This window comes from Corvus hawaiiensis, chromosome 5 (assembly GCF_020740725.1).
Source record: "Corvus hawaiiensis isolate bCorHaw1 chromosome 5, bCorHaw1.pri.cur, whole genome shotgun sequence".
In the NCBI taxonomy this organism is placed as follows: domain Eukaryota; kingdom Metazoa; phylum Chordata; class Aves; order Passeriformes; family Corvidae; genus Corvus; species Corvus hawaiiensis.
In genome coordinates, this window is record NC_063217.1 from 14,068,357 (window position 1) to 14,090,277 (window position 21,921).

At 37.7% G+C, this 21,921-nt stretch overlaps 1 protein-coding gene across 4 annotated transcripts in view; it reads right to left on the reverse strand.

Annotated features, from left to right (window-relative positions):
* CLNK (cytokine dependent hematopoietic cell linker) overlaps nt 1–21,921 on the reverse strand; it is a 57,179-nt gene that overhangs the window by 18,831 nt on the left and 16,427 nt on the right. For 3 of the 4 annotated variants that reach the window (XM_048303879.1, XM_048303878.1, XM_048303876.1), the window contains exons 3-9: nt 11,854–11,925; nt 10,822–10,871; nt 7,080–7,114; nt 4,477–4,636; nt 2,683–2,759; nt 2,347–2,392; nt 25–53 (exon numbers count right to left, since the gene is read on the reverse strand). In XM_048303879.1, coding sequence (XP_048159836.1) covers nt 25–53; nt 2,347–2,392; nt 2,683–2,759; nt 4,477–4,636; nt 7,080–7,114; nt 10,822–10,871; nt 11,854–11,925 — 469 coding nt within the window. The remainder of the gene's footprint in view (nt 1–24; nt 54–2,346; nt 2,393–2,682; nt 2,760–4,476; nt 4,637–7,079; nt 7,115–10,821; nt 10,872–11,853; nt 11,926–21,921) is intronic. The other variant, XM_048303877.1, reaches the window with a different exon arrangement.

The window sequence follows — 21,921 nt, forward strand, 5'->3', positions numbered from 1 at the left end:
TAATTGATGAGAGATTCTGCTTACCTGGTATCCATGTATTTTCATTCCTCCTCCTAAAAATAATTATTAATAATTCTTAGTAGAGTGCTACCCATAGAATTCATAAATGAAGTTACAGTTTTATTCTGGTATTGTTGTTATTATTATGGGCAGTCCAACTCCATTCCTTGCCCTTCCCTGGCTCTACCTCCAGAACTCTGCTCTGGCTTTCAGAATGAAACTTTTATTTATATTTATAATATAAATATATTTTATATATATTTAATATATATATATATATAAATATATATAAAATAAAAAATAAAATAAAAAAATATAAATATTTTATATATATTTATAAAATTTATTCTGGTATTATAAATTTAAATATTCTTCAGAGACTTTATATACACATATATATATGCTTATCAAGTTAGGGATGCATTTTTTGTCTGTTTTTATTTTTGTATAGAAATATATAAAAATACTGTAAACCTATGAAGTCAAATCTATTTTTTTTCAAATATACCAAAATATGTCTGATTATTTAAATTAACATCTTGCTAATAAAAAAAATCTTACTTTATTTTCACTATATTTTGATATTGAAAATATTTTTCTAAATTCTACATGCTGAAATCCTAACTAATGCAAAGGAGATCTCAAGCTCTCCTTCAAATAAACCATAACAAATTGCTCTGAATAAAATAATGATTCCTTAAACGTTTAACATTTCTAGAAAATACTGCTGACTAAAAGTCTTCTGTGCTATTCATGCCATCTTGTGGCAAGGCCACTTAATAGCATGGGACATGAGAAAAAATGTTAGGCTATATTTAAAACCAGTGTGGTTATTATCTAAAAATTATATTGTCCTCTATAAACACTGTTCACTCAGGAATGGCTAAAATTACGTATCAATTGCATTCTCAAACTCCAGAGTTTAATTTACCTTCCTGCACTGGCTTTGGTTCGTCTTCACATCAGCACACATCACATGGAGACATGTAAATCAAACCTACTAAATCCTGGTGGAATTCGAAGCTTTACATAAACTGACAAACTGTCCTTGCCTATGATTTCTGCAGATTTTGAATCTGGTTTACTCGAATTTATCTCAATTCAGCTTCTTGCCAGGCTGCCTGGGGATTTGCTCACAAGAATCAATCTAACCTTTCATTTTCAAACTATATAGTGCTTACTTTCTCATCATCTGTAGGAATTATTTGTCTCTATGTTTTCATTATACTATGAAATAAGAGGAGAAAAAAGCAAAAGCTGTTTTACATGGAATTCTTTGAGTTATTTTTCTGGCTGATCAAATTATAATAATTTCTGAAAATCAGCTGTTACAGCAAACACAAAGGGATCATATTTTCTTGGCTTGGCAATTGCAGTCTTTTTGACCATATCACCTTATGGTTCAAAGATTTGAAAATGGTAAGATAAAAAATACTATTTCATTTCAAAGCTAATCAGATATTTAATCCTTCAGTAGCTGACTTCATGATGTACTGCTACATCCAAAGTAAATTAAATACTAAAAAAGTGTATAGAAACCTACTTTGAAAATGATCTTGCAATTGAGTAAAACTGTCAATCAGAGGATTTAATATTTGGACACTGCATTAAGTTCTTGAAGCATCAAATAGTCTGTCTCTGATTTCACCACAAACAAAACAGAACAAAAATTAAAGGTACATTTTTGACTCGGAATTAAAGGATTTTGAAGCAAAGTTAGAGTTAAAGGTAAAGCAGCAGAGAAAAAATATATGCTAGGTGATATACGACACAATTAACATATTCTAGTAGGTGAACATTGTCAGACAGCCTCTGTAGATAGTTACCCTAGGATGTAAATCCCTAGTGGGAATTGCTAAAGTTGGTATTACTATTAAAAAACAGTTATTAGATTATTCTTTATGATATATATTTATGCAAAAAGTCTGAGAAGGATAGGGAGTGAAAAAGCCTGACATTATTACAAGTAAAGCATAGCAGGGATCTTTCAACCTTCTAGTGGAAGAGTTTAGGAGACATAGGATTCTCCCTGCTCCTTATGTCCTTATAATACAGTGAAAAGGAAAATCTGATATTTAAACTGAAGGGATTTTTTTCCTCCCCCTGTAGGAACAGGGAGCTCCTGAGATAAAGTATATCTCCTTCTGTAAAGAATTACTTCAGTGTCAGATAGTTGAAACAGTACTGCAAAATTTGCAGGATGATTGTCTTGGAAAGCAGCTGCTGCTCTGAAAACCATGTCTATTCTATCATGTGTAATCTCTGCCTATGTACAAAAGGTAAATATGGAAGTAGCAATTAATATTTTTTTTTTTGCAGAAATGGGTACTTTTTTTTTTATTATACCTCTTACATTTGGCACTCTTCTCCCCTCTGGATCAAATGTGTGAATCTGTTAATAAACCAAAATAAAGATATGATGTTAGCCATCCTTCTTGAAGCTATGGCAGTAGAAAAGTGCTGCTCCTGACTGGATGCCTCTAAGACTTAGCAGAACCCCAGCAGTCAACGAGTGAAAGCAGGAGGCGAGGGCATCTGTGCAAAGTGAAACAGGAACGGCTCCAGGAACTTGGCTGGCCTGGTGCAAATGAATGGGATGTGTCTAAGACTTTAAATAGACTGCACTTTGGGGGATATTAGAGAAAAGGGAAATGTGTTTGTGAATAAGGTTTGGTGTCTTACAGTTGAGTGTTGAAGGGGCTGAGATGGGTTCTCGCTTGTTGGGGAAGTGGTACCTGAAGGCCTTAAGCAACGTTTATCTGCAAAAGAGGAAGAAAAATCAAGCCTGAGTAATTCAGTTATATGATGTTTGAAGAAGAAGGGCTTTTAATGTTTAAAATTTGGTTTTAAGGTCAGGTCTTCCCATTTTCATGGTATTTTATTTTTTTTTTCAGAACTTAAACACCATTTTAGCAGCTGTATTGAGGACATAGCATGACCCTGGTGATAGCTTTATGGTTAACCTGCTCACTGTGGTTAAAAAAAAAAGGCTTCATAAGCTGGTAAACAGTTAAGGCAGACATTTGACCTTAACTGTGGTTAGATTACTGAATTTGTTTTTCATTTGGACCTTTGCTCTTGTCAATGCTGTTGTGCTGTTCTGGTTTTGTGAGGGTTGTAGGGGTTTTATTCTCTAGGGAGTATTTTAATTTTTACTTTAGCTTTTAATAAAATCTGCATCCATAGCTATCAAAAAGAAATGCACAGGTTGTATGCTAGCATGTGTCAATCATTAATTTTACATCTCAAGGGCACTGGTATTTGTCTAGAAAAGATGACAAAAATGTTAGCATTGAATTTTACCCTTTTGAAATACATTTTCAGTCCTTTCCTCACTCTTGTATCTTGCCACAATATAGTTACTGGGGATAATAGACAGGCAAAAACCAGCTTTTTGTTTAATGTGCTTTATCTGAAATCACAAAACAAAAACTATGTCTTTTGGCTATTTTATGGCAGTCTTACATAAACAACAAAAGCTTCTGATTGCTAACTGGAAGTTTTTACTACTAACCAAGATAAAAACTGTATTTGGAATTCACTTCAGATTTCCAAGTTAAATGGACAAATTAGTCTTGGAATAGAATGTAGAATATCTGGTTGTCCAGACTGATTGTGATCCTTTCACACACTGATAAACTTACTCACTTTAAAAGCCATCAAACAAACTTTCACAAAAAAATCAGCAGAAAATGTCTTTGCTGACTTTGATGTGAACTGGAGCAAGCTTTCATAGATATATTGATCCTGTATTTTCAGATATTTTTGGTTTATGGTTTCCAGTCTTTCTTATCTAGGACTCTCCCCCAGTTTTTTAACGATTTAAAACCTCCAGAGTATTTATAATGGGTTGGAGAAATGCACAGCTATGATGAGATTTCACTTCCATAAACAGCATATTAATTGGCTCTGTATGTTTAGGCATTAAATGTGATTTAGAATGGCTTTAGTAAACCAAAAGGTGATTAATGCTGCTACCTTACAAGGTTAAGAATGCTTGAGAAATACTCTCAAAGTAATTGCTTATTACTGCTATTTAAAGCATCAGAGAACACCATTAGAAGGAATACTACATAATCATCTGGAGGAAAGTTTAGTGTGTTCTTTAGTATGTTTTCCATCTTAAAGGTTTCTAGGCTTAAATACCAGTGAGCTTTTCTGAAATGGTTATAGGTTTGATCAGCCGGTTTTTTGCACATTCCATGTGGAATGGGATAATAGAATTTATCCTGTGAAGGTGATATTAAAATTTAAAAAAGAGTGTGTAATTATTAATTAAGCATAATCTAATGAAAATCAGGGTAACTGTTGAATATGAAGAAGCAGACAAAGCTCTTCTCATGTTTCTGCCTACCAGTGTTATTTTCCAGTCAAACCATTGAATTTAAAAAATAAGTCTGGACTGAAAACTCCAAGTCTGTACTGTTCCTATATAACTCTAGGTTTTGCTCAGTTTCCACAGACAGAAAATGTTACCTGCATATTCAGATTCTTGTAGAGGTTTGGCAGGAAGGATTCTCAAAGAATGAATGGCCTCCAGCATGGAAGAACTTACAGTCTCGTACTCATCTTCCTCCTCAGATAACTTGGAGGAAAACTGTAAGTCACTCTTGCCCTTCATTGTAAAGTACTTGCTCTGGACAGAAGAAGAGATATAGAGATAATACAAATAACTTTAAATTCAAGATTAATTTCAGTGTGGAAATATATGATTGCCATAACCAGACATTTTGGTGCATGGGAAATTTTCTGATGGAAACTGAAGGGTTGGAAAGTAGTTGAGGAAGTGGTTTGAGGATCCATATTTTTAATTTAGATTCCTAAAATAGCCATTTTGGAGACAGTTTAAATATCTCTCTGAATTTTGCCTCTCTGCTCTTGAAAATATAATGAGAGTGCTTAATTATATGATCATTGCAGACTTTTGAAACGGTATCTTTTATTATAATATTATCCATGTGGTATTTGTATTGTACTGACTGTTTACATATGTTGCTTGCAAGAATATATTAACTAGCTCATCAAAAATGTCACACTTCAAAATAAAAACATACAGTGTTTTGGGGGATTTGTGCTAGCAAATGTGCAGTCCAAGTGAATGTGATAACGAGTACATAAGAAACAGTGGAGTCCATGGAAATATGGTGCTGAGAGTGACTCAGGATGTTTCTGGATGTGTCTATACACTTGTATAGGTTTGTTCCAGATTATGTTCTGGAGTGCTGCCCCACCCTTCATCCTCACTGGTTACTCACTGGAACATAACTGCTGGCTTCCTTCAGCACAGAGCTGAGGTTGCTGCCAAGGGAGCTCAGCTGAGGGTACCCCATGCCTCTGGAAGTAATATCGTGTTACCAACAATGTAGGTGCATCCATGAACTTGGATATTCTTTGATGTTTTCTTTATTCTCAAATTTATTTTATTCTGAAAATTTATTCCCTGATGTTTGTTTTATTCTCATTACTGATGGGACTCAGTAGCTTCCTGACGTATCTTCTTCTATCAGTTAACTGCCCTTTCAGTTCATGCTTTTTTCTCTTGAGTGCCAAAATTTAAACCTATTTAAACCTCCAAAGACACTAAAAAAAAAGATTACTACCCACTTTATTTCAACTTTTATGATGCTAATGCCTATAATTATATTTTCTTTTAGTCTTCTCACTAAGCAAATATGCTTCTTTAAAGCTTTCCTGAGTTGTCAACCAACTTAAAAGATTTTGAATCTCATATTCCCAGTGTTACTTTCCTGTGAACTCTCTCCAAGTTGTACACACCTTTGTTACAACTTGAGGCAGACCTCCAAGAAGTGTTCTTTACAGTACGTTGCAGGGTGAGGTTATGACAGTACATAAAAACGTCACCACAGCCTAGACAGCCCCTGCAGGGTACCTGGGTTTTCAGGCTCTTCTCTGCACAACTATTTCCAGTTCAGTAGCAGACTACTGTCAGCTAGGCTGAGAGTGGGTATTTTTTCAATCAGTTTTGCAAACACTTCATGCATTTTCATCTAAACCAGGTTTCCAGGTGTCTACTTGTGAGACTCTTCTGGAAAATATCAGAAGCCTAACAAAAATCAAGATATATCTCATTTACTGTTTTCTTTCTCATTATGGTATTCATATAGCTATTGAAAAGGAAATTACTTTTAGTTTAAGGAGTTGATGAGATGTTCTTCAGGTTCACATTAACAATTCTTTACATAATCAGACCTATTTTTTCCATAAGATGCTTTCAGATTGACTATGGTTAATAATCTCTCCAGGTACCAAATAAGTCCTAGGATTTCCTTTCTTTCTTGGAAGAAATTGTGGTTACCACTGTTCTTTTCCATCCTTTTAGGAATTCAGGACTTATTGGAGAATTCCCAAAGATAATTAATTAATGTCTCAGAAATTTCTTAAATAGTTCCCTAAGTGTCTTAGCATAAGTAAATATTCTCCTGACCATTCTTTCCCCATTCTTCTTTGTGCTGTTGCTGCCTTCTATTTGGTATTAATCCCATATTGCATCTGATTGTTATTAATCTTTCTGTGAAGTCTGAAGCAGTCAAAGTAGTGATTACATCAAACTTCTTTAGTCATCCTTTATTTGCCCAACTTGCTTATTGAACACAGACCTGTGCTTTATTTTCATCTTTCTGTGATTTAAAAGGTATTTACACTCTTATACACCTGAACTGAAACTCAAGCCCAGCTTTCAGATACAAATAGAAAGACATTGAAATGTGTACTGTTTGCTTTTCAGCTTTCATTTGTATCACTTACATATTTAACCTTGAGGTTTATGACTGACATACTTGTTCAGCTTGACTCCTGTTATTTTCACCTGATCTTATGATAAAGGTGTATTTTAGATTCAGCCCATAAATGGAGAATTGGTGAGTGAGTCACTTCTCCAGTCTAGATCCCACTAAAACAAACTAGAAGTTCTCAACTATATTTCACAATTTTTGTGCCTTATTTTGCATTAAAAACCAGTGATGATTGCATTTTTTGTTAGTATTATAGCCAAGATAATATTAATATACATCAGGAAGTGAAAGAAAAGTAAAATTTTAGGAAGAACATGTGGTACTTACAGAATGATAGGTGTTAGCAGGAATAGTTCTGTTTTCTGTATGAAATGGAGAAAAACTCTCAGCAGGTCCCATTCTGTAGTAAACTATACAGTAGCTAATATATAAGGAATAAAAATCTGCCAGCCACAGATTTTAGAGTATTTATTTACAGCATTTTAGAGATACTGAAAAAAGGACATGAAGCAGGTCCACCCATGAGTTTGTGGACCTATGCAATGCATGAGGAAGTAGCTGTGTGGAAATGGGATTCATGACCATGAGCATGTCTAAGCCCGCCCACCAAAAACACCCAAAGAAGGATGTGCTTCCACTCCTCTCTCTCCCCTGAGTTTTGCTTCTTGATGCAGAACTGTGAGAGCTGTGGGACTCCAGGTCTGGAAATCCCTCTGCGAATAGAAACATGTTTTGTTCTTTTAGTAGCAGAAGACAATGCCCAAACTGAGAACCCTCCAGCTCTCAGGCTATAAACTGTTCTCAGTGGTGCCTGTCTGCCAGGAGAGCATGAGCTACAGAGCCAAAGAGCTGGTGAGCACAGACTCCCAAGCTCTGCGCATAACCCGATTTACGCATTTAATCCAGTGACTCCTTGGTGCAAAACAGCCATGGTATGACCTTGCCCAGTATGTGTTCTTGTTCTGGACTGTTTCAATCCTTTCTTAGGCTGCCTGTAACCTCACAATCTTGCATCTCTGGCTACATAATGGCCTGATTTCAAAAGTAGAGCATGAAAGTCCTTCTATCAAGACCAATCAATAACAAATAATTACATCATGCTGTACTGCTTAGAAGAAAGGGATAATTTTGCACTGAAACACTTTTGTGCTAAGGAGAGAATTAAAGCCAGAACTACTTCTTGTCCAGGAATTGTATCCCAGGGCAGAAGGGTATAAAGGACAGCCAGGATCCCACAACCCTCCCTTACATCTGTGTTTTGAAAGAAGCAAGTTTCTGCCTAAACACTCTCTTTGCATTTGTTGCTCTGGTTCTTTGAGCCTAGTATTGCATACTTTTGTATACCCCAGCAGATGGCATTGAATGTTCATTTATTCAGTATATGTAGTACTTTAATCTCTGCATGGAGGATCATTCATGGGGGAGAGGGAAGGAGATTTATTCGTTCAAGCTACTTGTCTGATTTTCTGTTTAGTTATACTGGTGCAAACCAGAAGTAAACCCAGTTAAAGGTGGTGCCAGGATAAAAATAAAAAGGCAGTGTCTTAATTTTCAGCCTTTGTACTTCTAAAAAAAATAAAAAAAGTCACTGTTTTATGCTCAACAATAAAAAATGAATAACAGTGGTAAACATCAATGCTATTACCCATGCATTTCATGGCTTAATGCTAAAAGGGGACTGTTTGACAACAAGCCTTTGGGGTGATGTATTGCTATCCAATATCAGTTTACAATTTGATGTCCAGGTCAGTTTATCATCTCTTCTGTTATGCATGAATCACTGGAGTTGGGATAAACTCCAGCCTTCCCTCTGCTTTTCTTCTTAGGCCTCCTTTGCACTGGACCAATGGAGTGACCAGCACTGGTGCTGCTTTTCCGTGGGTGTGCCCTCTACCTAAGGTCACTGCCCAAATATTTCCTCTGTGCTAGCTGAGGAATGCAAACCAGCTAGAAACAACTCTTCCTGTTACTTAAGAATATAATTTTCGTAATGAAGATGAATATTTCACTCTGTTAGCCTTGCTGTACATATCAGGCCTTCAGAATATGAAGTGCTGCACACTGTCCAGGTGTTAGAAGAGGTACTGTTGCAGAGGCTTAACACCTAAGGGGAGACTATTTCTGCTGTTTTCTTTCTATCTATCTATCTATCTATCTATCTATCTATCTATCTATCTATTACCCTGGAACATCCAATTTATTATAGAGTCATGGACTAGTTTGTTTGGAAAGGGCCTTTAAAGATCATCTAGCCCAACCCACCTGCAATGAGCAGGGACATCTTCAAATTTTCTGGCTTTTGCTGCACTGGCTGTTGAACAAGGATGAAAGAGGACAGAATCTTTGTGCCAGGTAGTTGCAATCAGCTGGACCTTCTGGCATCATTTTTTTTTTCACTACAAGCTAACGATTTAGAGCTGGCACTGGCTAGAGTAGGCAACACTATAATCAGTGTTGCCAAATCAGGTTTCAGTCCTCAGGCTCTAGGGGCAGATCATATTTTATTCAGTCTGAAAATTTTTTGTTGCTTTGCTGCATTGCCTGTGAAATTAATAAATAGAGACTATCAGTTATAATAATAGGAAGGTGTTTTATTTCTATGGCATACATGTGGGTGTGTTTCTGCCAGTGGACAGAGAATGCCTGATGTCAAAGGACAAAACGGAAAAAAATTATCTTCTCTTTAATTTGTAAGGGATTAAAACAGTGTGTGAATTTTGTGGCAACCTTGACTGCTTTTCATGGTGACCTAAAAAAGTTCTGTTTAAAAAGGTGACAGTTTAGGAATTTGTACATGAAAATCCAACATCAAAAACATAGCCCTTTATGTGGGAAAGCAGAAGGTAAATCTGTTCCCATTGGCTTCCCTGAATCTATGAATGCACAGTGTTATTTTTTCAGTCACTGTGGTGTTTCAGCCAGTGGCAGAAAGTGATAAAGAATTGTGGGCTGTGATTTAATAAACCTTGTGATCCTCATGGTGTGTCCTAACCACTTCAGTAGAAAAAAGCCTGAAGCTGGAAATGCTTCAAGGAAGAACTGCATAGACATTTTCAGAGTCACTTTTTTACTGTCTTGCCCAAAATTATGGTGGAAAACCTTGTCCTGTTCAAGTATACAGACATATTCCTCAAGCCTACCGAGGGGCTAGAAAAACAGGCAGAAACTTCCTGAATAGTATAGGTTTAATTAGAGTACCAAGTAAAAGACTGGGCAGGTTTCACTTCAGAGATGTGAAAAAGGCATGTGAATAAATACCAGTTATGGTGGGTATTTGTGCTAAGGCCACCTATCCACAGAAAAGAAAGGATTTGCAGTTAGATGATCGATTGCTGGGTTTTATTTTTCCCAGAAGTGCTTTCACCAGCCCTAAATCTTCTATATTATATGGATATTGAATGCATTTAAGCAAACTTCACATTACACTATAAACATATGGTACAGGAAATAAATTTATCTGGCCAGTTGTGCCACTTTTTAGTTAGATAATTTTATATGTTTTGCATTAAATGTCTCAGCACAGCTACAGTTGTGAACTACGGTGTCATTTACCAGCAATTTAAATAAGTGCAGTGTTTCGCTTTTGAAATTAATGTAGCTTAAACACATGCTTGCTATTTGCTTGACAGACCATAATCTGTCATGGAAACAGATTTAGAAATCCTGTGTCATTGTCTTGTTGTTTTGGAACAGCAAATAGCAAAAAGAGGAGAGATCTTCAAAGGTAGCAGCAGAAGGAAAAAGAAAGTTCCCTCAGCTGCTTTCTAGAAAGTAATATTTTCAGTTCCCATCAAGAGAGTAACTTATTGATGGCTTTTTGCAGTGTATGCCATCAAGAAACCAAAAATTTTTGGCGGCACACTGGAAGTAAACGCCTTTTTGTTTTCTGCATTATTTGGTATCCCCTTAGTGGGTATCCATTACTTTTAATTTTTTCTTACAATTCATTTAAAATTTTTATGATATTAGAATGTTCAGATCTGTCACAGATTATTACTAGCTCTGAGTAAGAAGTAGGTTAAATAGACGTGCTATAGTACTTCCTTTTTCAGCAGTGAAAGAATTTTACCTTTCAGACGTATATTCTGATTCATTACTTCACGTATGTTTGGGCAAGATCTAAATAAATAAAAATAGAAAAAAATATCCACTTGATTAAATAATAGAAATTGCCAATATTCTATGAAACTTTTCAAAGAGTTTAGTTTAAATTAATGAGTGAAAACTGCAAGGATAATATCTACATTTGAGAAATGACTTTGCAGATTTGGAAATTCAAAAACCTTGGGTCAAACCTTACATTTTTGTTCACTTACAGCTCCAAGTTGGTTGCAGAGAGCTCTACTCATTTTGCAAACATTCATTTTAGACATAAATATTGTAACAGCCTTCTTGATGCTTTAGCATATTCAGTGTATTGTTGGAGGGATGAGTTTCCTTAGGGAGGTAGGAGATAAAACTCGTTTTCCACATGCAGCTGTGCCACTCCACATGGCTCCCTTCCCATTCTGCCAGCTCAGTATAACACTTCCTCTAGTCCAGGTGTGGTATTCTTGCATCCTGGTATTACTCTCCCATAGAGAATATATGAGATGTATTGGGTGTGGAAGAACCATAAAACCCTTTCTCTGGTGTTGATTCTCTTACCATGATTCTCTTTACCCACTGGACCATAGCTCTGTATCAGCCTGTCCAGCAACATTTGTGGATCTTTGCAGTAGCACTACTTAGTATTCAGAAGCAACATAAAAAGTTATTTTGTAATGAAGATTTGACCAGGGATCACATTAAGACTGCATTAATGCACACTCATTTTATCTACATCTAAGCATCCACACTTGGAATTGCCTAAAGTTTGGAAAATACCAACACAAACCTCTGAGTTCCAACTAGCCCACTCTTAACAATTACAAAATAGTTTCAGTTAGCAGCAGCTTTTGAGCAAAGGGTGAAGCTGAGTGGTTTCCTGTTCAGTGAACAGGCTGTAAACCACACAAGAGTGTACTAGAGTAGGGTGTGTGATAATAGCATGGACACATCAATAATAAAACTTTTATTTATATTATTTATCAGTGACTTAAAAAGTAGTTTATTTACTTACTTATTTTTTGGCAAAGCTGTTTTCCTGCTGTTTGAATCTGCTGGGTGATATTCTACTGTTTTCCTGTTGGCTCTGACAGAATTGAACAAAGTTTACTGTTAGAGACCAACGAGTGGAGAAGAAATGCAAGCGCAAGCAGAGCTCCAAAACTAATTTTCAAAACTTTTCAATGCACATATGTAAATGATTACCTTTTTCTCTACCTCAACCATTTTCATTCTCTGAATATTTTCCTGATTTTTTTGTTTTCAGCTATTTGGGAAAAAAGAAAAACAGTTTCCTGGCAGGGGAATGAAAAGCTGGAAACTGAATTCCTGCAGCCACTGTTTTGGTTACATTAGAATAGGGTACTTACTGAATTCAACTGAAGAATTAAAACCCAGGGGCACCTATCCAAGATCTCTATTGCTGGTAAAATAGTTGCTAAACACCAGTGGTGTAGCTACCAAAACAACAGAGCTCAGTCCTCTTGGCCTCTCTACTTCTGATTGCTCTTGAGCCTCTCTTAGAGCTCCTTATTTTACTCAAATAATACTGATCCATACATCCTTGAAACCAAAACTGAGATGATTTCCACTTTTACCTTTTGACTACCAGACATTTCAGTGTTTTCAGAAAAAAGAGTTAGGGTTATCTCATAAATAATTTCTACAGATGAAAAGATGGTCATGTCCTTTTGGACCTAGTCCTACTCAAAGTCATTTAAATTCATAGATCCTATAATCGGTGTTGCCAAATCAGGTTTCAGTTTTTCTTTACAAACATGCCCCAAAACCTATTCAAAACAAACAACCAAACAACCAAACAAAAACTGCCCACACACACACACGTTAATCAATATTTAAATGCACACATTGCTAATGAATTTTTCTAACTGTCATGTTAGACAGTTTATTATGGAAATACTAAAGGGCACAAATGCAAAGATGCAAATTTTAGAAGAATGACAAGATATGTTTATTTTCAGCTGTGGATTTAGCAGGAGAGGTATGCTTGAGCAGTTGCTATAGCTATAGAGAATTTTGGTTAAGTGGTTAAATCTGTGCTGCATTGATATGTCTCTGGAGCATGTGGAATATGAACAAGTAACTGATTTCTGTCATCTCAATGCTCTTTATCATTGATGTATAATTTTTTTATCTTTTGAAAGAACAATTTCATTCCTTGCAAAACTCTTCTCCCAACTTCCCCAAGGCAGTCTGTATTACAAATGCAAAAGGCTGTTGCATGAGTATGATACATACAGTGAACATAATTTCTGTGTGTTTGAATTTCCTTCATTTCTCCCTGCCCCTTCCTGTGGTAAATTTCCCAACATGCATCTGCAGAGTGACCTTCTGCAGGTTCTCCTTTGCCTGCAGCAGGGAACTATTTTAGTCTGTTTAGGTAGCTTTTCTCTCTGTGTGAGATGCAGCACTGAGGTTTTACTGATATCTCTATGAGTCCATCAGAACTACATACACGTTACTGGTAACTAGTAGCATAAATGGCTTAGGATTTGTCATGAAACTTATCATGGCTGAGATCACGAGGATATTTAGCACCTTTTGAATGTTCTATGTTAATAAAATCCTGACCTTGCTTAAAAAGAAGTCCTTTTTGCCATTTTTGCTTTAAAATACAGCTATGCTATTTTTAAAATCCCCATGTCTAATTATAGGGCCAAAGCATCTTTCCTTCACAGAATTTTCTTCATTCTCTGGTCAATGCTACAGCAACATTATTTCCTTCTGCAAAAGGGTGGGATTTTTTAAAAAAATGCACTTTTAGACACTTTCACCTCTTCTTACTTAAGCAAAATGTAGAATTTCTTTTAGCTGGCTATGTTCTATAACTTTTCCTGCTTACGATACTCATATCTGACTGACCAGATACAAAATCCTAAGTTGTGTGTTTGTGATAGTACAGGCTAGTGACACAGACAGAGCAGCAATACCCATTCCTCTCAACATTCAAGTCACATTATGTATGGCCAGAACTTATACTGGGGAGAAAAAGTGAGGGTAGACTTCATTTGGAGTGCTGATTGACTAATATTTAAATGCAGAACAATTGTAATGGAGCACCTACAGAAACAGAAATTACACTTACATTAAAGTCAACTGAGTTCATCTTGATGGGTTCTGTTGTGATAAGTTATGATTAATTTATGGTTGTATAAAAGTGGTTGTATAAAAGTGTCTGTTTCAAAGATCTTAAAATTTCCAAGAGTCATGAAATTATCAGGGAAATTTTAAGACTCTCCGTTTGAAAGTTTATTTATTTCACAGCATTTAAGGGGATTGTTACCAGGGTAAGTTTTACTTAATAGGAATGAAAGTTGGCTAAGTACAGATGATTAAAAGAGACAAAAGTCCAGTTCCTCTTATCTTGATTGTCACTCTTTTCTTCTGTTTCAACAATGAAACAACAAGAAGAAAAGTAGTGGTCATATTCACTGCCTCTCCTTTGACTGCAATGCTTTGTATGTAACACTTCAATATTGCCTGATGTTTTGTTCAGTCAGTTACTACATTCCAAAGGCAATGTAGTATTCATGTCAAATCCTTCTTCATGACAGACTGTAAATCGCCTAATCTGGCCCAAAATATCCAGAAGCAATTGCTTATTGCTTAAACATTATTTTGGTTATTTGATTTTGTTGTTACTTATTTTCGTAGTTATTTGCATATTTATTTGGTTTTGCAGAAATATTTGAGAGGTCCTATCATATATATTTGGTTTTGCAGATATGTTTGAGAGCTCCTATCACAGAACAGTCCTCCTGTGACAGATGAGTCACAATTGTAAAATTAGTCCCAGTCCAACTGATGTATAAACCAAGAGAAAATTGCTGTCTGCAACTGAAAAATGGGGATAAAACAACAAGCTGAAAGAAGAAGGAGTTTTTCTGGAAGGAAAGGAATAAAACATGGAGCATGGAACTCCATGCTGCGTGTAGACATCTGAAGGGGGTCAGTCCCTAGTTTGAAAAGTGGGCACCTGTCAGGCCTGTGAGAAGAGAAAACCACATTTATATTTAATTTTTGCTTTTCAATTCCTACTATTGAAAGAGGTCAGTATTATATTTTATGGGTTACTTAATACAACAAAAGATTTAACACTCTGATTTTATAAATCCATGGCTTAAATCTATTTTCTGAATAAATTGTTGCCAGGGTGACTGTTAAGGGATACTCTCATTCAGAAACCATCCTGCTTCCTGAAACAGCTACTAAAGGTGGTATATGCACTGCACATGTCAGTGTGATTGAACTTTGGGGGACTTGGCAATCACAAGGTCCTTCAGTTACATGGTGGTTTGAAAGTGTGTTGTACTGTTTATTTTGCCATCTGTTTGCATCTATGTCTGTAGATGCTGTTACTTAATAGCAGGGTTTGGGCTGGGAGGAGGCTTAGCCGCTTCTGCTGTGGCCTGGATTGAGCAAAACTGCAGTCAGGAGGGCAGAAGTCATTTTGAAACAGTTTAAATCTAACAACAATTAACATTGTCAGAAACTTCTAGGGAAGTGCATAGAAAAGAGTTCACTTTTGGAAATGATACCTGACTGTAAGAGAGATTATAACCTGGCTTGATTGGGCTAGGTCACTATTGAAGGTAAGCTTGTATTCCAAAGTTGGCTGAACACAGGTGTGCCTTGCTGCTTTGGGTGTCTGGGTATATCCTGCCTGGCCTCCACATGCTGCTCAAGAGGGCTATAGGTCTTTTACAGATCTTGGACTGAACTTCTTTGGCTGGTGCCTGTTGAGTTAGACACCTCAAAGCAGGGTTTGAAATCTCAAGCTTGCTGAACAGGGAGCTGCTGCCAGCTAGCAGAGAGCAGCTGCCTGAAATGAGTCTTGGTGGCTGCTCAGGCTGCAGAGGAGGTGCAGCCAGTGCTTGCACTACACAGCTGGGAGCATCGGGCAGACACTTTCCTCTGAGGAAAAATGAGGGATAGCTATCCACCATCTTTTGTATTAAATAATCTAGTAGTCAGAGAAGGTATGTAACTTTGTACTGTGACCATTACTGTATCTTGCTTATATATTTGTTCTCCACTGAAAAGACATACAGGAACTCAGTGTGGGCTCATGTGCCCCAGCTGGGCACCCACACCTCTTGGATCTTCCCTCACAATTTGCTTACATACTCATGAAGGAGGGGAGGTTTTCTGCACAGTGCCTGGGCAGGTAATGAATGCTTCTCACCAGAATACCCTGCAGTCCTCCTCCTGTGGGTGCTATCCACAAAGAGGGCTTGGATCTCTCTAAAGGTGAGCCCAAATATTCCTGTTCCTGAATGCTGTAACTATGTGCAGGACAGTGTGAGAGTTTTGGAGAGGCACAGTTACCTTCCTACATATGTCAGATATTTTTGCTGTACTGGCTCTGGCTGGGATGGAGTTAATTGTGCTGAGAGCAGTCTGTAGGGTGCTGTGCTGTGGATCTGTGACCAGAGCACTGTTGACAACACACTGTGTTTTGGCTGTTAGCAGTGCTTGCACAGCACCAAGGCTTTCTTTTTTTCCTGTTCTGCCCTCCCAGCATGTAGGCTGGGGGTGGGCAGAGGCTGGAAGTGGACAAAGCTGGCACAGTTGACCCCAGCTAACCGCAGGGATATCCCACACTACACAACATGTGCTCAGCTAAAAAATACAAGTGAGGTTTTTTTCATTTTGGAAGACAGCCACTGCTCAATGATTGTCTTCACATCACTAATTTTGTTTCGGGTTATTTTCTTTTTCTTTCCTTTGCTTACTAAACTGTGTCTATCTCAACCCACAAGTTTCCTTACTTGCTTTCCATCTTTCCCCAGCCAGGGGTAGCCTGCTGCAGGCAGATCAGCAGGTAGGGATTACAGGAAGGGAGGGAAGAGCCATTTGACCTTTCAGCAGATCACAGGGGGTTCAGGATCACAGTTTTGATACTGGCATATTAATATCGTCCGGGTCCAAGACAAAGGCCTGACCACTTTTATATAATCCCAACTACTGCCCTAAAATGGAGCTTTTTTGTTCTTTTAATTTTTAAAGGTCAGTTTTATGAATCAGTAATAAGATCATCCATAGCAACATTGTACTCGCTGTCGTGACTTACGAAAAATGCTCTATAAAACATGCTCTTTTGATTACCACATTTAAAGTGCAATAGTCCTCCAAGTGTGCCGTGTTGGAGGAGACTTGTTCTTTTTACCTAAAGTAAATGCTAGGAACATAATAATAAATATTAAAGGCTCTATTATCTTAGCAAAATTATGTAACTGATCACTTGCAAAGCTACTTAGAAATCATGATTGGCACAATTAATTTGGATTCTCTTCTTCCAAAAAGAGTGCTCCAGGTTTCCCTGGCAACCTTTAAAATGCTATGTGTAAATACAGAAACCAATCAGCACGCTATCAGTTCAGATAACCCCACAGAAATACAAGTATTATGAACAGCAATTAATTATTGTGCTGGTTAAATGCTGATTTTAGAAATGTTGAATAGAAACATTTCTGTAGTACCAAACTGCAGTAACAAGCTGCAAAGTGCCAGCTCTTTGGAAGAACCATATAAACATAGAATGGCTTGGATTGGAAGGGACCTTAAAGATGATCTAGTTCCAACCAACCTGCCGTGGGCAGGGACACCTTCCTCTAGAACAGGATGCCCATGGCCCCATCCAACCTGATCCTGAACACTTCCACAAATACTCCGTGTATTTCAGTGCCTCACTACACTGACACTAAAAAATTTATTCCTAATATCTAATCTAAACCTGCTCTCTTTCAGTTTGAAGCCATTTCCCCCTCATCCTGTTCCTACATGCTCTTTTAAAAAGTCTCCTTCCGTCTTTCTTGTAGGCTCCCATGGATACTGGAAGGCTGCAATTAGGCCACCCCAAAGCCTTCTCTTCTCCAGGCTGAACAATACCAATCCTCTCAGCCTTTCCTCATGGGAGAAGTGCTCCTTCCCTTTGATCATCTTGGTTGCCTCCTCTGGACTCACTCTAGCAGGTCAATGTCCTTCCTGTGCTGGGGACTCTAGAACTGGATGCAGTACTCTAGTTCCACATACAAAATCGTAGAAGATATTGAAACTAGTTTATCAGGGAATCAAGTCCTTGGTGAATGTGTTATGAATGCCACTTCTCTAGTACTGGTTAGTACAGGTATTCAGGCTGACAATTAGGATACACAAAATACACTTTTATTTGTATTACAGTATCATCTCATGTGGAATAGCTGTAATTAACCCTAGCCAGGTGACTTTGCATGGGATGAGAGAAAAAGAGAACAAATGGTAGGCCATTGTGATTGAAGCAAAGGTTGACACTCTACTAAGGCATGTTTCAAGTCAAAAGCTTGCAATCTTTCAGGAGGAGAAAATATTTAACTCAGTCTTAATTGCAAATACTGACAGAGACTTCTCCTTTTAAGCCATTGCTGTTCCGAAACTGAGATTTGGTCTTTGTTGTTATGCATGACACCACGCCTTGCAAAGAAATGCCTGGAAAACATTCAGTGTTTGGCATGGTTTTCTTCCCACAACTTTTGTACTCAATCAGATAAAACATGTTCACACAGCAACAGAGTAGTATGGGTCATTTCAAGCCAAATGTTGCAATATAATCTGAACCACATGGCAAAGACTTCTTAGGAAGGTGTGTCATGACAATTTTGCCTCTGAATAAAGTGGCATGAACAGTGAGCCTTCCCCCTCCTTGCATTACCCTTCCTGTATGTTTCCTTACTGGTATATACATTGCACAAGGCAGTACCACAGCTTCATGTACTTGTTTAAGCATCTCTCACCTCAAGTCCATACATTTGAGACCAACCTGCTTTTATAGAATCCACAGCATACTGGAAGGGATTAACAAGAATGATCCAGTTCAATTCCTGGACTGCAGGAAAACCCCAGTTAGTCAGGTTCCTGTAGTTTGGACTACTGATAAATTGTCAGGCAGTGACTGTCTGGCTGAAGTGTTGCTGTCAGGAGAGACAGGGGCTGTGGGTACCTGGAAGGTAACCACAGACATTTGGCACTTGGATGAATGCTGCTGGGAGGCCTGGGTACCTGTAATTACTGTTCATATTACTGTGCTTGCTTATGCCAAGGACTTTCTTATCTAAAATAACAGCTCTGCCATGGCACAGTATAGAGCAGAGAGATTAGGCAAGCAGTGGACTGAAATAGAAATGCTTATTAAGAATGAATAAAAATTGTTTCTCAGTAAGTTTTGCTAAAGTCACTGAAAATCATGTATTCTATGAGAAGATGAGTAAGACTACAAAGGAACCAAATCTGTCATGTGGACAGGATTTTCACATTTTCCAGTCCAAGCAGGTAAATACTAAACTGAGTGGACATGACTGAGGGAATTCTTTGTGCAGGTAAAGTGCTTTATAGTAACAAAATAACAGTAAAAAAAGATGCTTCTGAAGCACTGTGTGATCATAGAAATTGAAGTCATTGAATTACAATGCCTCATCTGAATCTGTTCCTGGGATGATATTAACACTTTGTAGAGGTTTAGGGTTGCATCATTGCGGCTACACTCATTTTTACATTCTCTAGCTTCTGTGCAAACCTGTGAGATATTTCACATCTGGAGGGTTTCTTCTGGAATGAAGAGCAAAGGCATGAATGGGCAAAAAATGTGTTTTACTTTTTCATTAAGATCCTTGTAACAAAAGCAGTCTCAGAAAACACACAGAATTTGAAAGCATGCCATGTAAAGATAATTCTACCTTCAGTGTGTGTCTTTCCAAATGCTCATATATATATTTTAAATTACTTTCTCTTTTGTCCCTCTCAGAAGCAGTACAGTTTTCAGACTTTCTGTGTTGGTATCTACAAAGTTATTTTTACTGTTTTTTAAGTTCATACATCAGAATATATTGCTTATCTCTGTCCCCGCATCTTGTAATGAAGGGTGCAAATCCCTATTCACCTGGGGAAGTCAGAGGGAAAATTTTTTAACTTCTTAAATCTCTCACTAGTCCTTGAATCTTTGAGTTGCTACCTGCCAGACATTTTGGGGACTGCTTCATGTGAAAAATGAAGCCAAAGCCTTCTAGTTTTCCGCTATTTCCACTCACCTAGGGAATACCTAGGAATCCCAGCCTCAGTGGTCAGAAGAGCTGAAGGTTTTTTATCTCCCTCTTCCACGGATGAGCAGCATCCTGGGAGCAAACAAGAAGTCAGGCAGGTGATGTTGTGTCTCAGCGGGTGCGGTGCTGGCTACAGCTCCTCGCCACAGAGCCTCAGGGGTGCTGTGAGACTCAGCACTGCTCGAGGTGTTGTCGTTAGGTGTATAGCTCTTTCTAGCACATACCAGAGGCCAGACTCTGGCAGTCTACCCCGTAGCCCTAGGCAAACCTACTCTTTCAGCAGACATTTGACTTGGAGTTTAAGTGCCAGGATCAAAATTCCCTCCTTATTCCCATTATGACAATGGTTTGCCACTTCTCTACAACAGCAAATCATAAAACAACCTGAGCCTACCTACTGCATATGACAGGTAAGTAACAAGGTAGAACTTGAAGAAAATGCCATTTCTGTTCTTCCTTGCTGCCTGCTGACAGGAAGGAGCTGGCAAGTAAGCAGCTTTTAATTTAATTTTACTCTATCTGAGTCAAGCTGGACTAATCTATATATAAATGTAATAATGTAAGTCCTTGATCCTTCCCTCTCAGACATAGAATATAGCCTAAAATATGGCTTTCAGTATCCAGGGAGAATAAAATTACCCTGCCCAAGGTTGGAGAGAAATATGTATCTTGTGAAAAGAGCAGGGTACACTAAAGCACTCCAGTTCACAGCTACTGTCCTCTAAACCTATATCCACATCCTTAGTGTCACACTGTATTTACAGGTTGCCAATGAAATCCAGTTTATAGGAGGATGAAAATGATTGCTTCAAGTGTTCTCACAGGAGTGGTTTCCATACTGTATTAGAGGTAAGTATAGTGGTAATTCTTCCAAATAAAAATGAACAAGCAAGCACCTTCATAGCTGTTTCTTTCATTTATAAGCATATGGATGGAGTTTTTGAATCATCAGCAAAACACAAACCAAAAGAATTAATTTTATTATTTTTTCATTTTTTTAATTACCTCATTGTATTTTTTTTTTTTTTAGGAAAACAGCCACTGGCATTTCCTAAACACAAAGTTCTTCAGGGAGGACAACAAATAGTAAACCAGTGGTTTCTGGTTTATTTCTGGGGATTTCTGACTGGAAAACTGTATTTATTAATTATATGTAAATTTCAAAATATTTTGATGTCTTGATTTAGCCATCTGTAGAACTCACACTGAAAAATCAAATGTAAGAGGTGCTTCATTTGGGAGAAAGTGAAGAGACTTTGCTGAATAGGCTATGTTTGCTTATTTAAACATTCATATCACTCAGATTTGGGTCTTAAAATATAAATTACATGGTTGAATTAACCTGCTGTTGACTCAGTGTCAGCATTCATGTTTGAAAAGAGTAGTTTTTCCCTGGCTGTATCTAAGTGCCTCTGAAAATCTAAAAGAATCACCAAAAGTCCTCCACTTCAGAAGAATTCTCCCTTCCTCTCTCAATTATCCATCTTGGCGTAAAAGCTCATGTTCTTGCCCTGTCCTACACTGCAATTATCAGGTGTCTGTCCTGACTAATCCCAGACTAACCCTCTTCTGGCTTTTGACCACTCTTCTACAGTTGTGCCCCACCCTGGAGGTATAAATTCTGCAGAAGTCACGGCTGCATACCTGCTCAGCACTGCCAGCTATCCGGTCTCGTGGCTTCATGGGATTTCAGTTCACGCCGCCTGACAGCAGCAGATGTGCACTCAGGGGAAAGGCTGGGTGTCTGTGTGAAAAGCTTACTAAAGAAGAGGGACTGGAGGGGAATAGACCTTGCTGTTTCTGAAGCCTTTGTGAATAAGTGCCTGACTTTTTGGTAGCTGGCAAAGATGAAAACCAGACATGTTTCACAAGCAGCATGATGTTACTTTTAGGAAAGGTTTCTTAAATCATCTGTCAACTTTCAACTGCAGCCTGGTGTTTAATCTTTGTCTCAATTTTTCTGTCCTTGAGGGCCATTCAACAGAAAC